The sequence below is a fragment of the Mercenaria mercenaria genome, chromosome 5 (genome assembly GCF_021730395.1).
Source record: "Mercenaria mercenaria strain notata chromosome 5, MADL_Memer_1, whole genome shotgun sequence".
Classification (NCBI taxonomy): domain Eukaryota; kingdom Metazoa; phylum Mollusca; class Bivalvia; order Venerida; family Veneridae; genus Mercenaria; species Mercenaria mercenaria.
Genome location: NC_069365.1, coordinates 14274617 through 14299923, shown reverse-complemented (window position 1 = coordinate 14299923; position 25307 = coordinate 14274617). Strand labels below are relative to the sequence as shown.

The following is a 25307-nucleotide window of genomic DNA, read 5'->3' as shown; positions in this document are numbered from 1 at the left end:
GCTAAAAATGCTGCTGAATAGCCATTGATACTCTTAAGAGGAGATATAGTCAAGATCCCAGCACAGTTTCCTTCATATGACTTCCAGGTTGAGTAACTGACATTATATCAACTATTTCACCCCTTTGTTTAAATTCTGTTAGAATTGTTAAAACCTTCAAAGGGAAATTTTTCCAGTAACAAAAGCTCACCTTGCATGCTGCTGGTAAAAATACTATAACAAAGACGATTCTCCATTTAATATGACAAAGGCAGACAGAATTCCCCCTTTATTATTTCAATACATACTACAATTTTTCAGATGATTAAGTTTAACTAGAGCTGTTTCATGACAGTGAGCTTAACTATTTTAAGCCCTTCCATCTACAGCCTGTAATACTGGCATATACATGTATACAAAAGCTTTAGCAACATTTTCTACATTGAATGAAAGCCCGAGTTAGGAAACATCGCCTACATGAGGTTAACTAATGATTCCACAGGTATGTGTAGACTCTCAACCTTTGGTCAAGTAGTTCCTGAGAAACATCTTACATGCAAAACCTGTACAAAATTTCCATGTTTAAAAAGGGGCATAACTGTAACAAAATAAAAGCTAGTTATGTAACTTGTCCTGTGAGGTCATCTGATGATCCCAATGATATGTAAAAAGTTTAAAAGCATTTGGTCTAGCAGTTTTTGAGCAATCTGCTGACATGCTAAACTTCTGTAGCGGACAAAAGGGTAACTTCAAAGGCTATTTCAAATAGTAAAACTAAAAACAGAACAAAAGCTAAAACTATCACCTTGAAAATTATTACTCTTTATTCTAACACGACCAGCAAATAACCTACATACATGTAGAACAAAGCCTATCTCGGGTTATTCTGCAATAAACCACTAGCGTGTAGTGACGACATCCGATCCAGGTGCGTAGCACGGTCGTAAAAAGTAGTTACCATTTTTTCTAACACAGTTGATACTGGTATGTCGTGTTAGAATCGAAATAACAAGTTCCCAAGTGTGATTTATCATAGAATAACCAGAGTTTTTCATTCTTATACGAAACAATATATCACTACGGCCTTTGTGATATATTCTTACGCATAAGAACTCAAAACACGGGTTATTCTATGATAAACCATGTTTGGGAACTTATTATTTCTTAAATATTATATATTAAAACATTCTCAAGTCAGATCAATCAAAATCGGATTTAACATAGCCCAAATATTTATAAGACTGAACTGACCACAGACCTGCCTCATTATTGTAACACTGGTGTTGATAGCCTGGAGGATGTGCAGCACAAATACCATAGTCACTTGTGTTCCCCAAACAAAAGTCTACCAGAAGGTAAGATATTTTTATTGCTATAGCCTTAAACAAGAGCTGTCTCCATAGGATGACACATGCCCCCGATGGCACTTTAAATGAATAGTTATGGCCGATGTTCGAGTTTAGGACCTTTGACCTATGGAGCTGGGTCTTGCGCGCGACACGTTGTCTTACTGTGTCACACATTTATGCGTAGTTATTTTAAAATCCATGCATGAATGACAAAGATATGGACCGGAGACGCCCATCAATGCACTATCATGAAAAAAGACCTTTAACATCTAAGTGTGACCTTGACCTTTGAGCTACGGACCTGGGTCTTGCGCATGACATGTCGTCTTACTGTGGTACACATTCATGCCAAGTTATTTGAAAATCCATCCATCGATGACAAAGATATGGACCGGACACGCCCATCAATGCACTATCCCTTAATGTCTAAGTGTGACCTTGACCTTTGAGATACGGACCTGGGTCTTGCGCGCGACACGTCGTCTTACTGTGGTACACATTCATGCCAAGTAATTTGAAAATCCATCCATCGATGACAAAGATATGGACCGGACACGCCCATCAATGCACTATCCCTTAATGTCTAAGTGTGACCTTGACCTTTGAGCTACGGACCTGGGTCTTGCGTGCGACACATCGTCTTACTGTGGTACACATTCATGCCAAGTTATTTGAAAATCCATCCATAGATGACAGATATGGACCGGACACGCCCATCAATGCAATAACCTTTAATGTCTAAGTGTGACCTTGACCTTTGAGCTACGGACCTGGGTCTTGCGCGCGACACGTCATCTTACTGTGGTACACATTCATGCCAAGTTATTTGAAAATCCATCCATCGATGACAAAGATATGGACCGGACACGAAAAATGCGGACAGACCGACAGACCGACAGACCGACAGACAGACGGTTCAAAAACTATATGCCTCCCTTCGGGGGCATAAAAAGCAACTTTCATGCTTCAGGTTTCTGCCCACATTTTATTTCAGTTCTATGAGAAAATCTGGCTCTGACAAAGCAACAGTAGAGGTGAGTAGGAACAATGTCTTGAAGCCTCATCAAAAGCCTTTGTTATAAGCAAATAATATATAAACATTTAATTATTTATTAAATATTCAGTTGTGAAAAATAGGATCTAAATTTAATTACATAACGAATAGAAAGAACAAGAGCTGTCTCCATAGGATGACACATGACCCCGATGGCACTTTGAATGAATAGTTATGGCCGATGTTAGAGTTTAGGACCTTTGACCTACGGACCTGGGTCTTGCAGGTGACACGTCGTCTTACTGTGGTACACATTCATGCCCAATAATTTTAAAATCCATGCATGAATGACAAAGATATGGACCGGACACACCCATCAATGCACTATCATGAAATATGACCTTTAACGTGTAAGTGTGACCTTGACCTTTGAGCTACGGACCTGGGTCTTGTGTGCGACACGTCGTCTTACTGTGGTACACATTCATGCCAAGTTATTTGAAAATCCATCCATGGATGACAAAGATATGGACCGGACACGAATGCACTATCATGAAAAATGACCTTTAACGTCTAAGTGTGACCTTGACCTTTGAGCTATGGACCTGGGTTATGCGCGCGACACGTCGTCTTACTTTGGTACACATTCATGCCAAGTTATTTGAAAATCCATCCATGGATGACAAAGATATGGACCGGACACGAATGCACTATATGAAAAATCACCTTTAACGTCTAAGTGTGACCTTGACCTTTTAGCTACGGACCTTGGTCTTGCGTGCGACACGTCGTCCTACTGTGGTACACATTCATGCCAAGTTATTTGAAAATCCATCCATCGATGACAAAGATATGGACCGGACACGAAAATTGCGGACAGACTGACAGACCGACAGACGGTTCAAAAACTATATGCCTCCCTTCGGGGGCATAAAAATAATTCCCAATAGCCCTTTTGTAACCCAGTTCATATATAATTTTTGTTTTATTGGGTTAAGAGCTACACTGACAAACTTCATGTCATATCTTTTGATGGTGGAGGAAGACCCCAGGTGTCCCTCCAAGCAGTGTTTAAGGCATGGGCGGGCACCTGGGTAACACCTTTTTTCCCTCCATAAGCCAAATGGATGGCTTCCTTACATGAAGAATTCTACACCAAAAGTTTTGAGCCCCTGTCAGTGAGTGGCAAATAATTCCAAGTCAGCAATCTTAACAACTCGGCCACGGAGGTCCATTCCTTGTTCATATTATGCAGTATTAAGTTATCAAGCAGTGTATAATATAACATGAAAAGAAACTTTGAAACATTTCTAGCAGTGCATAATTGTTGTTAACTGTAACAAGGGGCATAACAGTGTCAAGGAAACAAAGAACAGAACTCTCTTATACAGTACCTATTTATGACGAAGGAACTGAAATTTTAAGCAAAATAGTCTGGTAATTTTTGCTCAGTTTTTGGCATGCTTTAAGCTTGAAGCAGACAAGTTTCGATCATGCAACTTATAAAAATCATGTGAACACTATTTCATAATAATTAAATCAACTTATTCAAAACACAGTAATGACCAACAGCCATGCTGGAGCCATTTGTAACATGGATCTGTACTAATCTATAGTAATTTGTGACAGCTATACAGAAGAAAACCAAAGGGTATGGTAATGAAGGCACTAAGTTGCTCACTTAATCTTGATCTTCAGGGCCCAAAACCTGAAACTTAGACTCAGACTTTATAAGGCTAAATTTTCTTTTTGCTCTGTCATTAAATCAGCACAGATTTTAACTAGAAAATGCTTTTGTAAAAAAGCGCATGTCTCCCCCAATGCAAAGTCCTATAGGCAAGAAGTCAATAGGGGTCAGGAGCGAAAGTCAAAGAGACACTGATGGTTGGATGCAATAGGGATCATCTACTTGGCATGTCCACTCTTGGCCTAGTGGTTCTCAAGTCACTGTTCAGGCTCCTGTGACCTTGACCTGTGATCAAGTGACCTCAAAATAAATAGGGGTCATCTACTCTGCATGTCCAATCATCCTATTAAGTTTCAACTATCTAGGTCAAGTGGTTCTCAAGTTATTTCCAAAAAATGATTTTACATGAACAGGCCACTGTGACCTTGACCTTTAATAGACTGACCCCAAATTCAATAGCGGTCATCTACTCTGCATGTTCAATCATCCTACGAAGTTTCAACATTCTGGGTCAAGTGGTTCTCAAGTTATTGATCGGAACTGGTTATCACTGTTCAGGCCCCTGTGACCTTGACCTTTAACGGAGTGACCCCAAAAATAATAGGGGTCATTTACTCTGCATGAACAATCATCTTATGAAGTTTCAACATTCTGGGTCGAGAGGTTCACAAGTTATTGATTGGAAATGGTTTTCCATGTTCAAGCCCCTGTGACCTTGACCTTTAACAGAGTGACCCCAAAATTGATAGGGGTCATCTACTCTGCATGACCAATCATCCTATGAAGTTTCATCATTCCGGGTCAAGTGGTTCTCAAGTTACTGACCGGAAATTGTTTTCAATGTTCGGGCCCCTGTGAGCTTGACCTTTAACAGAGTGACCCCAAAATCGTTAGGGGTCATCTACTCTGCATGACCAATCATCCTATTAAGTTTCAACATTCTGGGTCAAGTGGTTCTCAAGTTACTGACCAGAAATGGTTTTCAATGTTCAGGCCCCTGTGACCTTGACCTTTACGGAGTGACCCCAAAATCAATAGGGGTCATCTACTTTGCATGTAAAATCATCCTATGAAGTTTCAACATTCTGGGTCAAGTGGTTCTCTAGTTATTGATTGGAAATGGTTTTCACTGTTCAGGCCCGTGACCTTGAACTTTGATGGAGTGACCCCAAAATTAATAGGGGTCATCTACTCCTCATGACCAATCATCCTATGAAGTTTCAACATTCTGGGTCAAGTGGTTCTCTAGTTATTGATCGGAAATGGTTTTCAATGTTCAGGCCCCTGTGACCTTGACCTTTGACGGAGTGACCCCAAAATCAATAGGGGTCATCTACTCTTCATGACCAATCATCCTATGAAGTTTCAACATTCTGGGTCAAGTGGTTCTCTAGTTATTGATCGGAAATGAATTTCAATGTTCAGGCCCCTGTGACCTTGACCTTTGACAGAGTGACCCCAAAATCAGTAGGGGTCATCTACTCTTCATGACCAATAATCCTATGAAGTTTCAACATTCTGGGTCAAGTGGTTCTCTAGTTATTGATCGGAAATGGTTTTCAATGTTCAGGCCCCTGTGACCTTGACCTTTGAAGGAGTGACCCCAAAATCAATAGGGGTCATCTACTCTTCATGACCAATCATCCTATGAAGTTTCAACATTCTGGGTCAAATGGTTCTATAGTTATTGATCGGAAATGGTTTTCAATGTTCAGGCCCCTGTGACCTTTGACGGAGTGACCCCAAAAACAATAGGGGTCGTCTTCTCCAGCAGCCCTACAACCCTATGAAGTTTGAAGGTTCTAGGTCAAATGGTTCTATAGTTATTGCTCGGAAATGAAGTGTGACGTACGGACGGACGGAAGGACGGACAGGGCAAAAACAATGTCTCCCCCAGAGGGGGTGAGACATAATAAAACTTTGCATGACTGTGCATTCTGCAGTTACAGACACTTCAGCAAAAGTTAGCTATATAGTAACAGCAAAATGAACAACTGGCATTCTTAAGCCCAAGTGTAAGTTTCATTTTTTAATGATGACAAATACTTGCCCCGGCCTAGCCTCTGACCAAATTTTGTGAATATCTATAAAGCTGTATATGAGAAGATGTCGTTGTCATGCTAAGCTCTGGCAATCAAGGGTAACCAATTTAAACAAAACTGAGAAAGGTCTATGTAAGCAGCTCTGTGACCAAGTTTGGTGAACATCTGTAAAGTATTTCATGAGAAGAAGTTGTTTGAAGGTTGTTCTATTTTCAGCTGTGGCAATCCCACTAACAGAAATGCAGTCAAGTGGAACTTAAAAAAAAGTTTGAGAGAGGTTCCTACAAAAATTTACAGACCAACATTAGGGTAACTCTGAACAGCAGTTCCAAAGAAATTGTGGATGAAAGATGACAGACAATATATGCAGGACCACCCACCTATACCAATGGCTCTCCCTGAACCCTTAACTAAAGAGAGCCAAAGGTTAAGGCAACTTTGTTTCCATATAAAATATGTAATACAATTATTTAAGCTCCAACACTGCCCTGAAAGTACAAAGGGACAGTGAACTTTCAATTCAAAGTGTGAACTTCACCCTGCACTTAGTAATCTGTACTAATGCTAACTTAATGGAAATCCTTTGATTACTTGCAGTTTGAAAGGTGTGTAGCAAACAAAAAACAAGAGTGCCAGACTGTCACAAAACAGTATTATGCCCGTCATCAAACTTGGCCTAATTCAAGGGCCATAATCTAAGAGTGCCTGGGGCGATTTGGGTGGTTATCGAACTTGGTCAAGATATCATGCCTATAAACATTATCAGCAAGTTTGGTGAAGATCGGATGAAAACTGTTTGACTTAAAGAGCGGACAAGACTAAATTTGCAGTTTTTCAAGTAATTCAAGGGCCATAATCAAAGAGTGCCTGGGGTGATTTAAGTGGTTATCGAACTTCGCCAAGACATTATGCCCACAAACATTGTCAGCAAGTCTGGTGAAGATCGGATGAAAACGGACAAGGCTAAATGTGCAGTTTTTCGAGTAATTCAAGAGCCATAATCCAAGAGTGCCTGGGGCGATTTGGCTTATCGAACCTGGCTGAGATTTTATGCTCCTACATTGTCAGCAAGTTTAGTGAAGATCGGATGAAAACTGTTTGACTTAGAGAGTGGACATGCTTTGGACACCGACCGCCGCCATGGGTGTTCACATAATACGTCCCGCTCTTTCAGAGACGGGCGTATAATAAAGTTATTTGACCTTAGACTTCAAAGTATGACTCTGACTTTGAACCTAGTGACCTGGATCAAAACTGTACTTATTGTATTATGATGGTGAACATTATGTGTAATTAATTGCAAATCCATCAAACTGAGATATGCTTCGGGAAAGGAATGATGGAGAAAACAACACAGGGATGTACATGACAATAATATAGCACATTTTCACTTAACAATGGTCATCCCAGTTTTTTATATCAAAATTCAGCTACCAATTCACAATAGTTTCAATGAAAGTCATCAAAGAGGAAACTCATAAAATGCAATTAACACCTGTCCACTGTTCAGTTAAGTGCTAACCTACCACATGTTCACTGATAGATGTTTTTCACTACAAACATGTTTAGTGGTGTTTACATGCATAAAAATGCTTACTGTGAAGAAGTGTTCTACTGATCTAACATCACTACAGCAACAAACCTTTCAGTTCCATGATTATTACCATTTAATTCCCGATAGAGAAAATTCTTCATTGCCAATTCAGTGTAAATATTTACAACTAAAAATGACGGAACTGAATGGAATACTGACTGTCACATCACAACAACAGAATAATACAAATCTGCCATGAACATACCTTCGACAATTACCATCCACTTTGTTGATCATCAAACATTTCATGATGCCAGCATTGTCCTCTCCCATTGGTATCAGACCTAAAATTTACACTAAATATCATTTTACGCTATCTATCTATAAAACATTTACTTTTTAAATTCTGTATTGAATTTAACACCTCGTTTAAATATTACAATGTGTTTCCTGGATTTTACATTGGATTAAACTGTTGATCATATAATGTGGTTTCTTATCAAAATATGTTAAGAATCGAACTGTTGTAAACAATATTTGAGCCGCACCATGAGAAAACCAACGTAGTGCATTTGCAACCAGCATGGATCCAGACCAGCCTGTGCATCTGCGCAGTCTAAGTCAGGATCCATGCTGTTTGCTTTCAAAGCCTATTGCAATTAGAGAAACTGTTAGCGAACAGCATGGATCCTGACCAGACTGCACAGATGCGCAGGCTGGTCTGGATCCATGCTGGTCGCAAATGCACTATGTTGGTTTTCTCATGGTGCAGCTAATTTATATAAAAATACTGCAACAAAGCCAACCACCTACAGATGATAGAAAAACCTGCCACAGAAACTACAAGTTATTTGAGGTAAAATCAATGATCACCTGCAGCTAGACAAATGCACTGTAACTATACAATGCTTTTATTCCGTAGAGAACAAAGAACAATAAAATAAATGGCAAAGCATAAAAATTAAAGACAATTGGTATTACCGATAGTAGTCTGGTTTGCAAAAACTTTAGAGGATGATAGTATGTGAGCATTTATCAGAGATTCATCTATTCTCATATATGTCTGGTCACCACTGGCCCCTATCCATGTAGCCCGACGACCAAATCTTGCACCTATAGAGAACATTCATATTTTCACTGAAATGCAACTACATATTGCAATTCCATAAAAAAAGACTATTTAAATATTTTATCAATGTCTAATAAGGTTTTCATATAGCTGATTCTAATACACTGGTTACTGGCTATCAATATTTTTATAGAACTTCTGGGGACCATAAGCTGTAACTTGACAAGTATATTACGTATTCTGTCACAAACATAGTAAACCATTTACTTTTACAGTTATAATACCATGCCCAAGATACACTGTTACCTGAACTTTTCAACATTCATTATGTTCAGTCACTGGTCTGGTAAGATCGTTTTGTTAGGTTTTAATCAAATCAATACATTCTGGTCTAAGCTCTTATTGTTGAGGAAAACTCAGAAGCAACTTACTGCATTAAAAGAATTCAGTTGGTAGACCAGTGACTGTCTGCAACGTGATAGCTTCTAAAATTAAGAGGGTCATGATGACCCTGGATCGCTCACCTGAGTAATATGAGCTACATGTTTCAAATGTCAAACTGATGATAAAATATTAAGAAAGTCAGTAGGTCATATTCATGGTTAATGAAATTCAGCTTTATGATTGATGTACAAAACTGTGTATGTCATCAAAATTTCAAGGCTGTATCTTAAAAAACAAGAAAGTAGGTCAGTAGATCAAGGTCACAGTCAAGTGACATCATATTACTTGGGGTCATCAGGTAAATATAATTAAACAGTCTTGGAAATAGGATAAGATGATTTTTTAAGTATTTTTTCCTATATAACTTGCATAATAACTAAGTAACCCCAGGGCGGGCCTCTTTTAACCCCAGGGGCATAATTTGAACAATTTTGGTAGAGGACTACTAGACAATGCATCATACCAAATATCAAAAGCCTAGGTCATATGGTTTCAGACAAGAAGATTTTTAAATTTTTTTCCTATATAAGTCTATATAAAACTTTGGACCCCCAGGTCAGGGCCTCTTTTCACCCCAGGGGTACAGTTTGAATAATTTTGGTCGAGGACCATAAGACAATGCTACAAACCAAATATCAAAGGTCTAAGTGTTGTGGTTTCAGAGAAGAAGATTTTTAAACTTTTTTTCCTATATAAGTCTATGTAAAATTTGGGACTCCCGGGGCAGGGCCACATTTGATCCTAGGGGGATAATTTGAACAATCTTGGTAGAGGACCACTAGATGATGCTACATACCAAATATCAAAGCCCTAGGCCATGTGGTTTTGTATAAGAAAATTTTCAAAGTTTTCCCTATATAGGTCTATATAAACCATGTGACCCCCCGGGGCGGGACCATATTTGACCCTAGGGAAATAACTTGAACAATTTTGATAAAGGACCACTAGATGATGCTACACACCAGATATCAAAGCCCTAGGCCCTGTGGTTTTGGACAAGAAGATTTTCAAAGTTTTCCCAAAACAAGTCTATATAAACCATGTGACCCCCGGGGCGAGGCCATATTTGACACTAGGGGAATAATTTGAATAATTTTGGTTGAGGACCACTAGATGATGCTACACATCAGATATCAAAGCCCTAGGCCCTGTGGTTTTGGACAAGAAGATTTTTAAAGTTTTTCCTTTTGGTTGCCATGGCAACCAGAGTTCTGCATGGAATTCAATTCTTTGAAAAATTTTGAAAGGGGGCCACCCAAGGATCATTCCTGTGAAGTTTGGTGTAATTCTGCCCAGTGGTTTTCAAGAAGATTTTTTTAGAAAATGTTGACGGACACACGACGGACGACGGACATTGAACGGTCACAAAAGCTCACCATGAGCCTTTGGCTCAGGTGAGCTAAAAAAACAAAAAAACTAGAATGTGTCTGTAGGACACAGGGTGTATCCCCACTGGTACATTTGTCACAAATAAGGGGAAATAATTCAAATGTTTGCAGTCTTAATGGTGTGTGTGTGTGTGTTCGGGTTTAACGTCTTTTTCAATGCAGTCTTAATGGGATATAGCCTCAACAAACATCTTATGAAAAGGATCCATTATTCTAGGCCATATACTTTTTGAGCTATGAGCACCACAAACAAAAAAAATCCACTATTTTGGCTATTTCAAAGGCCATAACTCTGTAATAATCACTAAGATTCTCAAGAAGAATGCTAAGTGTGCAAGGTCACATCATGATAAAGACTCAAGCAAGGTTTCATGAATTTACATCATTTTTTGAGCTAGGCACATTAGGTGAAAATATGCATTTTTTTTTACTATTTCAGGGGCCATAACTTTAAAAATAGGGGGTGGAGCCAGCCAAAAAATAAGAGGTGTGCAAGTTTATAACATAATAAAGACTCGTACAAGTTTTCATCCATTTATATCATACACTTTTTGAGCTAGATGCATCACAGGGTGAAAAAGTGCATTTTTGACTATTTCAGGGGCCATAACTCTGAAAATAGGGGGATGGCGGCAGACAAAAAATAGGAGGTGCACAAGTTCATCATGATAAAGACTCATGCAAGGTTTAATCAATTTATATGTAATACTTTTTGAGTTAGGCGTGTCACAAGGTGAAAATGTACATTTTTTACTATTTCAGGGGGCATAACTCTGGAAATATGGGATGGACCCAGATGAAAAATAGGAGGTGCACAAGTTCATATCATGATAAAGACTCATGCAAGGTTTAATAAATTTATATCAAACACTTTCTGAGCTAGGCGTGTCACAATGTGACAAGGTGAAAATGTGCATTTTTGACTATTTCAGGGGCCATAACTCTGGAAATAGGGGGCGGACCCAGATGAAAAATAGGAGGTGCGCAAGTTCAGATCATGATAAAGACTCATGCAAGGTTTCATCAATTTATATCAAATACTTTTTGAGCAAGGCGCATCACGAACTTTGGACAGACGGATGCACGCATGCATGCACGCAGTATTGCAGAATGATGAATTTTGAATAAATTACCTATACTGACTTCAAAATTGGTATTGACTATATGACATACAAATAAAATTTATAAGATGATCCTTTTGAAGCATAGAATACAACCAAAGAAAATAACAGAAGACACCGTTTGACTGAGTCTCTTGATGAGAGGTAATGGGAAGTGCAACACCCTTAACGTCCCCAAGCACCGACCTAAGCAGAACTCTATCACACAGGTATTGAATGGGCCAAATGATCTCAAAAGACTGTGTTAACTGAATTCAGAGCGAAAATTTGAATTTAAGTTCAATGCTTACCAACACCAGGTACTGGGGCAGGTACAGTATACCAGACTGCACTCATCTTGGACTTAGCACCATCTTCTATATTTGCTCTACCCAATGCACCCTTCTGTAAAACATAATATAGACTGTGTAAATCACACTGCTCTAGCATTAAAACAACACCCTGCTGTAAAACTGAATGCATGACCACTTATGTTTCATTCATCGTAAATTTTAACTGCATTTCATCAATATCTGAATACTGAATTATGAAGGTTACGTATTTGCAAATAAATATTGCAAAACTGGAAAGATCATAACAAATGATCTTCTGTCCTTACTCATATTCTAACATATGTACTGTAAAAGCAGATATCTTTGCTGGGTCAAAATTTAGCAAATCTGAAATAACAGAATAAATGCCAGAGGTTTTATATTCGCAATATTGTTGAAAAAGTTATCCTGCTTGTTTCAGCTTTTTGATAAGTGTTTCAATCTTATAAACGTAGTCATTACTGTGGTACAGCTTGATAGTTGCATACAATACAGAGTATTCTAAGCTATAATTTGTAGTAAGTTCAACCAAGAGTTATCTAACTTGTTTTTTTTTAGTAGGTTTGATGACTATAAAGACTTGTGTGAAGTCTAAATCAAATTTATGCAATGGTTACTGAGATATGCCACTTCTACCACCTTAGTGAGTAGAAAGTTCTTAGTCTCCTTTGAATAGTCGAGCTAAAAACAAGTAAGAAAGGAATAGGTTTGTTTGTTTGTTTTGGGTTTAACACATTTTTTCAACAGTATTTCAGTTATGTAGCAGCTGGCAGTTAAGCTACCCAGTGTTCCTGGATTCTGTACCAGTATACACCTGTTCTCGCAAGTAATTGGTAACTTTCCCACATGAATCACGGGTTGAGGACGAATAATGTCAGACACAATGTCTTTTATCAAATCGTCATGGCGACCCCGAGATCCATAGATCCGTGCTCTCCCTACTGAACTAATTGGGCGGGCTGAAAGGAAGAGGTATCAGCAGCAATACTGTAAGAAACAAATTCCATTGGCCAAGTAAGCATATTTTTAAGGGCAGATTACCTGATAGTTTCCACAAGTGAGCACCTGTCCATTTGCCAGCAGTATGACTGTATGGTGACTTCCAGAAGCAATCTGACATGCTACACTTGGAAGAGCAACACGTGTTGGACTCCCTCTGAAATTTCATAATCTTAACACTGCAAAATTTGGAACAGCTTAGTGTGGCATTCACTACAATCATCTTTGATTATTAAACATATGACTGTAGAGAAAGACCCCAAGTGCCCCTCCAAGCATTGTTTCATGTATGGGCACCAAGGTAGAACCAGCGACCTTCTGTAAGTCAACTCAATGAATTCCTCACCTGAATATCACTACAAGCATGAGGTGCGCTTGATTGTGTCTTCATATATCGTCCAATCTGTACTTGTTTCAGGCAGTTGTGTGCCTCTCAATTCGGTATGCCTGCGGGACATGTGGAATAGACCGACAGAACAAGAGCTGTCCGTAAGACAGCCAAGCTCGACTATTCGAAATATTGTCCCAGAAGCAGGAAAATATTACCCAAAAAGGTTAAATATCAAAAGAGTTTTAAGTTCAAAAGGGGGAATAATTTGACCAAAATGCATATCAGTTATGGGACTTGCTGCTCTCAACTAGTTTTATAACCCCGAAGGCACATGTGAAGTTTCAATTCAATATCTGCATTAGTTTTGGAGATAGAAACTTGCATGTAAAACTTTAAAAAAGAAAAAATAAGTTTCAAATCTATATGCCTTTTAGTAATAGCTGTATGTACTTGCACGCAAAACTTTGACCAGAATTTGCTAAGTCCAAAAGGGGACATAATTTGGCCAAAATAACGGTCAGAGATTATGACTTGCTGCTATCAACTAGTTTTATAACCCCGAAGACACATGTGAAGTTTCAAATCAATATCTGCATTAGTTTTGGAGATAATAACTTGCATGTAAAACTTTAACCAAAATTTTCCAAGTCTAAAAGGGGGCATAATTTGCTAAAAAAACATGTCAGAGTTATGGGACTTGACCCAGTGAGGTTGGTAATTGATCTAGAAAAAGAAAAAATAAGTTTCAAATCTATATGCCTTTTAGAAATAGCTGTATGTACTTGCATGCAAAACTTTAACAAGAATTTTCTAAGTCCAAAAGGGGGCATAATTTGGCCAAATGAAGGTCAGAGTTATGGGACTTGCTGCTATCAACTAGTTTTATAACCCCGAAGACACATGTGAAGTTTCAAATCAATATCTGCATTAGTTTTGGAGATAGTAACTTGCATGTAAAACTTTAACCAAAATTTTCTAAGTCTAAAAGGGGGCATAATTTGCTCAAAATACATGTCAGAGTTATGGGACTTGACCCAGAGAGGTTGGTAATTGACTAGAAAAAGAAAAAAAAGTTTCAAAGCTATATGCCTTTATTGATGGCTGTATGTACTTGCATGCAAAAACTTATCCAAGTTTTGACGCCGAGCCGACGCCAGGGTGAGTTAGAATAGCTAGACTATTCTTCGAATAGTCGAGCTAAAACCATCACGGCTCATTTCTGTGTTCCGATCATGTGATGGGGAAAGCCCGGTGTACGAGTCAATTTTGTTTGTTTGTGTTGGGTTTAACGCCGTTTTTCAACAGTATTTCAGTCATGTAATGGCGGGCAGTTAACCTAACCAGTGTTCCTGAATTATGTACCAGTACAAACCTGTTCTCCGCAAGTAACTTCCAACTTCCCCACATGAATCAGAAGTGGAGGACAAATGATTTCTGACACAATGTCATTTATCAAATCGTCACGGAGAACATACGCCCCGCCTGAGGATCGAACTCACAACTCCATGATCCATAGACCAACGCTCTACCTACTGAGCTAAGCGGGCCGATAGAACCATGGTGTTAAACCCGTAACAGGGGTTGGGCTTGGGGAAGGTGGGTGGAGACAAATGATTCAACCGGCCATCTTTCTCAGCTGCTAAAGAATTATTATGTTATTATGTGACCTGTACATTCAAATACATCAAATAGAACACAAGACAGCAACTACATTTTACGTGTTTATGCTGGGGCATGGACTATGAGTAAAAACTATAGTATAAAGGTTGTTGTTTGACATATATGCTGCATTCTTTGATGAATTATTTCACTAACCTTGTAACTGTATCTCCAACACCCAACTGCCCATACTGGTTACTGCCAAATGTATAAACTTCTCCATTCTGCAGTAATACAACTGTAAAGAAATTAAAACTAGTGTAAAATAATGTCAACATTATTTTTTTCAGGGCTTATGGGAAAATCTCAGACATCATTATTATTCAAAATCAGACCTTGCATAATAAAGTTCTCAGCTTAACACAATTTTCCAAAAACATACACACACAAGGACAGAGGAAACATGATATCACCCCACCCCAACCAATTATTAATGATGGATAACCTGAAAATAAACTGTTTATGTAACTTACCAGTGTGATGCATGCCACAAGATATCTGTGTGATGGGGATATCTCCAGATCCTATGGTGATCTCCTGCGGGGGTAGACTCACTATCTTATTACTGGGTTCTGCTTCTTGCTCATCTAGATCTTCTGAAACACACAACAAAACTTCTCCTTTAAATACACTGGAACCCAACAATAAATGTGTCAAAATCCATGAAAATAAAATTTATTTATGATAAAACAATTTTCCACATACTAAAATACTGTGTATATAAACTACCACACTACCAATACACATAAATACAGTTGTAACTCCGTATCTCGAATTTCAAGGGATCATGCGTTTTACTTCAAGATAACCGAAATGTCACTTAAAATGATATTTTGTGCATGTGTTTTCAGGAAGGGACTTGAAAATATCTTGAGTTAGCCAGCGAGTTCGAGGTATTGAATTACAACTGTATATCAAAAATATTTTTTTACTAAGTAAACTTCTTTCTATCCTTTTTTTTGTATTCATCTGACCAATGAAAACAAAGCACACCTGCATACTATTTTTGATTAACAGTAGCAATATGAAAAACTAGTTTAAGATCACGCCATGTACCCGGATAATCTTAACTCTGTTCAGCGACCCTAACTCAGTGCCAACATGGCGGATGTAAAGCCGATACAACTTTGTTTTCTGTGTAATTACGATGTATAAAGGAATGTTTCTGTTGTTATATCTATCTCCATTGATCAAGTGTATACTTATTTCAAAATGCATCATGTTTAATATATCAACCCTTGTGTTTTCAGGTGGAAAACGACGAACAAGGCAACATTTCAATGAAACTTTTACAAAAAATCTTTAAAAATACTTCTAGCTTTTGATGCCTCGAGTATTTTGTTGTTTGAAAGCAAAGATATACTGCTTAATAGGCCCGTTACACTAGCGGTTAACCCCACAAATGTTGACACCAATACAGTTCAAAATACTGACAGCGAGAAAAGGGATAAGAACCTAACTTTGATTGATAAAAACCGAACTCAGTTTACATGAGAAATGGATAAAAACCTACTTACACAAAATTGCGTGACGGATAAACACCTAACTGACAGTAGTACTAGAAATGAATGAGCTGACATGTACATGGTGTGTTTATTGAAACAATTACTTATAAGCGGTAATTGTCGGTTTAAGTTCCGTGGACAAGTGAAAAATGTAAGGATAAAATTCTCTTTTAATCAATTGTCATTAATTTTACAAGATGTATATATGTATGCCCACTACAGTCAATTTTTTTCAAATTTTTTTAATATTATGCAAATAGCAATGTTTGGAAAAATCTGGATAAACCCTCAAAAAACTTCAGTATAAAAGTAAAAATTATTTTTATTATATAAGAAATTATTTAATACCACAGATTTCTGTATTCCCCAGCCCTCTCTCTTCCCCCCCCCCCTCTCTCTCTCTCTCTCTCTCTTCTCTCTCTCTCTCTCTCTCTCTCCTCTCTCTCTCTCTCTCTCACGCACACGCACACTCACACGCACACACACTGTTTCAGAAGAATTGTGTTTGTTTCAAATCTTGTATATCGTATAGTGAAAGGGGATTTTTATAGAGGTGCTAATGGAACATTTTTGAAATTGTTTAAATGGGATTAGATTTATGATTAATTATTAAATAGATATTTCACTTGTCCACGGAACTTAAAAACCACTTGTCCATATCAAATTTCACTTGCTCTATTTGTAATATCAAACCCTCATAAACGCAAATAGACGGAGATCGAGTTCTTTATTTACGACAATGAAAAGAAAAGCATATCACAGTAACGTGGGAAAAAATAAGCTGTTGAAATATTTGCCTTTTAACGTTATAAAAGTCTGAAACGCGTAAGCATGTTCGGATCGTTTTTGGGTCATGCCCGAAACACTGCCCACCAATGGTGCAAAGCCAGAATGAAATTCAGAGAAAACTCTCTTAAAACGTTCCGACTTGTTAAACATACTTGCGACTCTGTGGCTTTTGATTTTAATTGGCTGACTACTGCTCAAATATTCCTTGATAGTGACTTATTGTCTCAGCGTTGGAATTCTACTTACAAACTTGCAAATATTTTAAGTTGTTTACGTTCTGAGTCTTAAATGTCCTTTAGTTCTCTGTTTTCCTTTTTAGTTTTAGTTACAAATGCTATAGCTGATGATACAAATATTTTTCTTTAGCTACTTTAAGTAGTTCTTATGTTCCCTTTAGCATGTATATGATTTCTTCTTTTATGTTTTTTTAAATGCATGTTGTAAAATGTGACTCTTCTTATTTTTGTGTAGTGTCAGCTAATCTTTTTTATGTTGCTATGTTGCTTTAAATGTGCTAAATCTGTATATGGTAAATTACTTTTTCCTTTTATTTGCTAGTACCTATGTGCTATTTTGTTTTAATGCGCTGTAACATGTATGTGATAATTTGTGATTTGTTTCTTATATCGTGACTTAGAGCCAGATGCTTTATTTGCTTTAATGTGCTTTAACATATTTGCATTTTATTACAGCTGATTTACTTATGTCGAGCTTATTTACATGTGTTTGCCGGAAAATAGCTTTAAGCTAGTGTTATATGTTTATACTTATCCGACGTTAAATAAATCTTCTTGTATCTAAATCTTCTCTGATATTTTATCATAGTTACAGTGTGCGCGAGACCTAGTCAAAGAACCCATTATCTTTATCACCTCCATACACTTGAAGCAACACACAATCTAAATGATATTTTATGTTTTCTCATTTTATACCTGAAAACTGAAAAAGTATGCTTGTCCGCGGACACACAGAATGAAAAATGCACTTGTCCGCCGGCAAAAAAAAATCACGAGTCGGATAAGTTGGACATAGGAATCCCACATCCCTGCAGGGGTGGGTAGATCAAATAACTTCGAGCATCAACAATCCATAAAAAAGCACAGACGAACAGCCGTTTTCGTTTGGTTAGGTGTTTATCCATTCTAAGTTCGTATTTATCCAGCATTGTTTCCTATACCAGTTAGGAATTATCCGCAAATTTAAACCCACCTCATAATCAATACAATTTTTAAGCTATAAAAATCAATTTCAATCTTTGATACTGTTAAACATTGTCAAAGAGATATTTATGGAACTAATACATTTAATAAGTAAGGTCTTACTGCAATTTCTGGTACTTTAAAACAGTTAGAAGCATAAAACATGTTCATTTTGAAGACTTTTTTGAGTACATTTTAATGAATTCCAGCCATATAATGTGACATTTCGATTGAAATATTTGTACACAAAACATGTTATCAATACAGGATATTATGACTATCAAAAGTTTTAAGCTAACATTGCATACTCACATAAAAACATGAAAAAAGACAAGGAAATTAACTACATACATCGTCTTTCTGTCAGCCATATTGGCACTGAGTTAGGGTCGCTGAACAGAGTTAGGATTATCCGGGTACATGGCGTGAAGATTAAGCGAGAGTTAGCAAGCAGATGACAGCTGCAGATTCAGCTCATGGTCTACAAAACCATTATGTATAACAAACTTGTAATAGACTTCTCATTAAAAGCCGGTTCATCATTTCTATCAATGGTAAAAGTGTAAAAGATATCGAGTTGGTACAAAGTATATTTTATTTATTTTGTTGGGTTTAACGTCGCATCGACATAATTTTAGGTCATATGGCGACTTTCCAGCTTTAATGGTGGAGGAAGACCCCAGGTGCCCCTCCGTTCACAATTTCATCACGAGCGGGCACCTGGGTAGAACCACCGACCTTCCGTAAGCCAGCTGGATGGCTTTCTCACATGAAGAATTCTACGCCCCAAATGAGGTTTCGAACCCACATCGATGAGGGGCAAATGGTTTGAAGTCAACAACTCTAACCACTCAGCCATGGAGGCCCCTACAAAGTATATGATGTTTTATACTGTAAAATCACTTGATTTGAGGACAAGTATTTTCAAAGTTATAACCAAAAAAGCTAGTTTTGGCATAATCTTACCAATGTCATTGTTTTATAGCAAATAGAAGCCCAATTTATATCAGCAATGTCTTCCCATTTAAATATCACAATGAAAATACACTAACTGAATGACCTGCTGGTAAATTGCCTCAAACACTAAGACAAAAGGCAAATAATAAACAAGCTATTCAGTTAGTGTTTTATTAATATGTGTTAAACTATATACACCTATTTATAGCACAAACTATGGACCAGCAATTTATATAACAAGTCAGGAAATAAATGAGACTACTGACTGGCAAGTCATTCATAAAGTGTATAATATATATCACAATGAAACACACTATATTAGAAAACTTTACTTCCTTTAAATTGTATAATGTAAATGTCAATCAAAGAAAAATTGCTTCATTACCATTTACTCAAATCTTGCCATCAAAGTTAGTTCATCAAATGCCCCAAAAAAGACACACTACAACAACCGTTATCTAATGCTATATAACATCAGTTCATCCAAATTATTTCTATCTTGTGCATTCAGTATTTCAAATTAGTCATTCATTTAACATTTTATTCAACATCTTATGACATAACATCACTCCAGAATCTGCCATCATACACTTTTGGTTCAGCAAGGTCTTTTACATGTGTTCCTAACTGAACTACCATTTGTTTGTTGCTTACTTTAGAAGATAAATATTACAGTAAAACTTTGTTCGCTTAAACTTGGATAATTCAAACACCACTCTTTGCTTGAACACATTGTTAGGTCCCGCCAAAAACTTTATGTTGTATATCATTTTGGTGGCTAGAACTACCGATAACTGGAACAAATTTAGCCTGTCCCATCAAGTTTAAGCGAACAAAGTTCCGCTACATGTACAGCACTTACCCCCTTATACTTCAAAGGTATCAAATTACTTGAGGTCTCAAGGGACTGAGTACATTGCTCCAGTGAAACAAATGAGCCGTGCCATGGGAAAAACAACATAGTGGGTATGCGACCAGCATAGCTCCAGACCAGCCTGCGCATCCGCACAGTCTGATCAGGATCCATGCTGTTCGCTATTAGTTTCTCCAATTCCATTAGGTTTGAAAGCGAACAGCATGGATCCTGACCAGACTGCGTGGATGCCATTATGTTGGTTTTCTCATGGCACGGCTCAAATATACAATAAAAGGATAATGGCCAGGAAGCACAAATTGCCCAACTGAGCTGCAGGAACTTTTGAGCTAGTGTTGCTAGAGTGAACATGTTTCAATGTATTACGAATTCTGCTGGCAGTATTAATAGTTTTAACATGTTCAAAACACAGTGAAATAGTACTAATTTCAATAGGGCCATTATTACATTTTACTCGGATCTTATCACAGACTCAAACTTTAATTTAAAACTGAAGTATTACATCAAATATTTAATATTTAAATGAAACTTTAAAGTTTTGTAGTTTGTAGCATCTTCTAGGACATGACTTTGTGTGGTTAAAAAAAACTGAAACAGATTCCTGAATTGCTGTGACATTTACTTCTGAAGTCACTGTTATATTCATTTCAATAATGCTTTGTTTAATACAAGTGAAAAATAGCAGCTGTCTGATGTTGTCAGTTAGAAATCTTGAAGTCAAGTTAAAATTAACTAGCATATAACAGTTTCTTTCTATATAAGGCATATTAGTTTGAAACAAGAATATTGCCTATTAATAAACATCCCATACCAGAGGGTATTTAGGAATGCACTAAAATATCGTGTATGTATTTACACCTTTACCCTGCTATATTTCTGAAAATGACTGGTCTGTCTTTCAATTTGGGCAGTACCATTTATTTTTGAAAGGGTGTTCAATGAAAACTGACTGACTGAATAGTGAACAGTGCAGACCATGATCAGGCTGCACAGATGTATACTGTATACAAGGTTTCGGCAAAAAATTATCTTGTACATATACTTAAGTTACTAAGTGATGGGGGGGGGGGGGGGGGATACTGTGTGACAGAGTGCAAACTGTAAGTGTCTTTTGGTGACACACTTCTAGAGGACTCAAAACTGCTCACTTTATTTAGTTAGTACTCTATTTTAAACTCAGTGATTTAGTAAAGAGTCAAAGAAATATTTGATAAGCCAGTGTTACAGTAACACTAAGAAGCCATTGAAATATGTATGGTGTGAAAAGCTAGCACAAGATGCATCATGTCAACTTGTTATTCAAAATGCCTTCCATAACAAAATCTAATTTGATCAGATCAGCCAGCCAAACATCTCAAACATGTATACCATGCTTATTTTGGAAACAGCACATCAAATAATCATGACAACCCAACATTTACTTACCGGAGCCTCTTTCTGGTTTGTCTACTGGCAATACAACAATATAAACATTGTACATGTGCAAACTGATGCAAATCTTTACCAAACTAAGTACAAAACATATGAATATTGTGTCTTGGTAATCAAACTGCAACACATGAATTGATAAGAACTCAGCTAAATTTTTTGGACATAATTTTGTCACAAGATCTAAAAGAAATTCTGCTTTACCAATGGATTACACTTAGAAAAATATTTTGTCAAAGTTTTTTTGGAAACATTTTAAACTATATACCAGTGTGTTATTCTTTTCTACTTCTAACAAAACACGACAATCATGTGGCCTGTAACAGTCTTCCTAAAGCCTTTCATGTTATATAACGAAATTAAAAAAACTTTTCCTTTAATTTACTGCATCTTAGTTTTTTTCTTCCATCTGTCCCGATGCCTATAAGGCCCAATTTTTCTTAAAGCAAACAAGAGTGCCAGACTGTCACAAAATACGCCTGTCATCAAACTTGGCCTAATTCAAGGGCCATAATCCAAGTGCTTGGGGCGATTTGGGTGGTTATCAAACTTGGCTGAGATATTATGCCCATAAACATTGTCAGCAAGTTTGGTGAAGATCGGATGAAAACTTTTCGACTTAGAGAGTGGACAAGGCTAAATTCGCAGTTTTTCAAGTAATTCAAGGGCCATAATCGAAGAGTGCTGTGGCAATTTGGGTGGTTATCGAACTTGGCCGAGATATTATGCCCACAAACATTGTCAGCATGTTTAGTGAAGATCGGATGAAAACTGTTCAACTTAGAGAGCGGACAAGGCTAAATTCGCAGTTTTCCGAGTAATTCAAGGGCCATATTCCAAGAGTACCTGGGGCGTTTAGGTGGTTATCGAACTTGGCCAAGATATTATGCCCACAAACATTGTCAGCAAGTTTGGTGAAGATTGGATGAACTGTTTGACTTAAAGAGCAGACATGCTTTGGACACCGACCGCTGCCGCCACAGGTGTTCACATAATACGCCACGCTCTTTCAGAGATGGGCGTATAAAAACCCGAAGAAAAACTTCCCAACTGAAATGAATTTTCGATTATTTGAAAGATCTAGTAAGTTTTGTTCCCTAATTTTACATTTGTAATTCATGAACTTGAAATTCCACCAGTAAAACCTGAACAATAAAATATTAACCTATTATTATTTTTTTTAGTTGGGTTTAACGTCGCTCCGACACAATTTAGGTCATATGACGACTTTCCAGCTTTGATGGTGGAGGAAGACCCCAGGTGCCCCTCCGTGCATTATTTCATCACGAACGGGCACCTGGGTAGAACCACCGACCTTCCATAAGCCAGCTGGATAGCTTCCTCACATGAAGAATTCAACGCCCCGAGTGAGGCTAGAACCCACATCGATGAGGGGCAAGTGATTTGAAGTCAGCGACCTTAACCACTCGGCCACAGAGGCCCCCCTATTATTATTAAAATTTAAGTTAAAATCTCCAAATTTACATGATTTCTCATTCACAATCTTTACACTTTACCATATAAACACTTCCCAATTTGACCAAGAGCCTTTTTACCAAAAACCCTATAAAAAGCCCTGCTAAAAATGGTATATATATACTAAGACTGGCTGTACAGTTTCTTTTCCTAATCAATGACCAGAATTTTGGCATAGTTTAAACCGAAACTGGTTGGCAGAAATTAACGAATCTGTTCAGTTGCAACCAAATAAAACGGACGCTGGTAGAACATGTCAACCATTAATAAACTGTATTTTCCATATCAAGCAAGTAGTAGCTTGGCTATTTTAATAAAAAAATACTTGCAAAAATTGCAACTGCTTTTTGCGAAAATCGGGAAAATTCTTACCCGAAACTGAAGGGTATTTCAGACGACACAAATTCAGATAAGTCAATACACAGTGTCAGAGAAGGTAGAAAGCATAAAAAATTTGATTACATTACTTTTAGTTTAAATGTTCTTTCAATAAATGAGCTGCAGATTCAACAAAAACATGAAAAACAGAATTATTGGTAGGTTTGAAAGATAGATTGTGTTTGACACTGAAAGGACCATATATATCAACATTATTTCCTCACAAAACTGGTACGTTTCTGTAAAAACTTAATTAATGCAAGAAAAACAAGAGCTGTCACTAATGGTGACAAATGCCCCCGCAGCACCTTGACCTTTGACATGGTGACCCCAAAGTCAGTAGGGGTGGTGTACTCAATAAGTACTATCAGCAAGTGAAGATTGAAGGTCCTGGGTGAAGTGGTTCGTGAGTAAAGTGCCTTCATGCAAAAAGTTAAAGTTGGCCCCTGTCACCATGACCTTTGACCTGGTGACCCCAAAGTCAGTAGGGGTGGTGTACTCAGTAAGTACTATCAGCATGTGAAGTTTGAAGGTCCTCGGTGCAGTGTTTCGCGAGTAAAGTGCCTTCATGCAAAAAGTTAACGTTGGCCCCTGTGACCTTGACCTTTGACTTGGTGACCCCAAAGTCAGTAGGGGTGGTGTACTCAATAAGTACTATCAGCATGTGAAGTTTGAAGGTCCTGGGTGCAGTGGTTCACGAGTAAAGTGCCTTCATGCAAAAAGTTAACGTTGGCCCCTGTGACCTTGACCTTTGACCTCAAAGTCAGTAGGGTAGGTGTACTCAATAAGTACTATCAGCACGTGAAGTTTGAAGGTCCTCGGTGCAGTGGTTCGCAAGTAAAGTGCCTTGATGCAAAAAGTTAACGTTGTGACGAACGAACTAACGAACGAACTAACGGACAGTTGAAAACTAATATGCCTCCCTTTGGGGGCATAAAAATCACAATTCATATTTTCTTTTAAACTCAGCTTCAAAGAAAATAAAGTAGAAAATATTAAATGGGATTTTTGCATTGATTTCCCCTTGACTTATTTACTACAGCTATCTTTGTTTGTGCATGATCACTGAGTCTGACGTCAGTATTAAACTAATAATGGTTTTTAGAACTATAAAATAGTGTTGAAAATCCGACTTAATTTTTTTTCTGCGCACTTTTACTTGCAGGCTTCGGCTATTATTTTTGTTCCTGAAAATCTGATGGCCATAATTTCAATTTGGCCAGAGCTAGCACTGAAGACTGCAATTCTTTTCTGTTGTCTACACATCCATTTTCTCTTTTACTATAGTGTTTTAACTTATCTAATAAAATTTTGCAACCTTTTGGGCATATGGAATACTAAAGACAAAATCCACTTATACAAGATATATTCTTATAACGGTTATTAATGAAGAATCATTTCAGTTTCAAGGTCACTATGTCCCCAACTCTGCTGATCACACACAATTACATGTGAGCTTATACATATGATATAGATGTTTACCAGTTGTAAGAGTTACTGTCTAGAAACCATCTTTACTTTTCCCTCTACAAAATCAGAAGTGATCATTAATTATCTATAACAACCTATGAAGGCCCAAACATTCTGATACTGTACAGAAAGTATTGAGAGCAGTGTGACCTTGAATGTTGACCAACTAAATTTACAAATATGTAAAGTTTTCAGAAGTATCTGCCAGGATACCAATTTCAGTCAAACAAAGTATTTTACATTAGTAAAACTATAAAACTATTCAAATTGCTAAGCTAGTTCAGTACCTAACAGTTAAACAGATAAAAACAGAAATGGTATCAA

At 37.5% G+C, this 25307-nt stretch overlaps 1 protein-coding gene across 13 annotated transcripts in view; it reads right to left on the bottom strand.

Annotated features, from left to right (window-relative positions):
* LOC123556504 (E3 ubiquitin-protein ligase MYCBP2-like) overlaps positions 1-25307 on the bottom strand; it is a 166289-nt gene that overhangs the window by 103151 nt on the left and 37831 nt on the right. For 7 of the 13 annotated variants that reach the window (XM_053542723.1, XM_053542730.1, XM_053542731.1 and 4 more), the window contains 8 exons: positions 21657-21680; positions 15381-15503; positions 15064-15145; positions 12960-13074; positions 11898-11991; positions 8567-8698; positions 7851-7929; positions 3717-3734 (listed from right to left, as the gene is read on the bottom strand). In XM_053542723.1, coding sequence (XP_053398698.1) covers positions 3717-3734; positions 7851-7929; positions 8567-8698; positions 11898-11991; positions 12960-13074; positions 15064-15145; positions 15381-15503; positions 21657-21680 — 667 coding nt within the window. The remainder of the gene's footprint in view (positions 1-3716; positions 3735-7850; positions 7930-8566; positions 8699-11897; positions 11992-12959; positions 13075-15063; positions 15146-15380; positions 15504-21656; positions 21681-25307) is intronic. The other 6 variants (XM_053542725.1, XM_053542735.1, XM_053542734.1 and 3 more) reach the window with 2 other exon arrangements.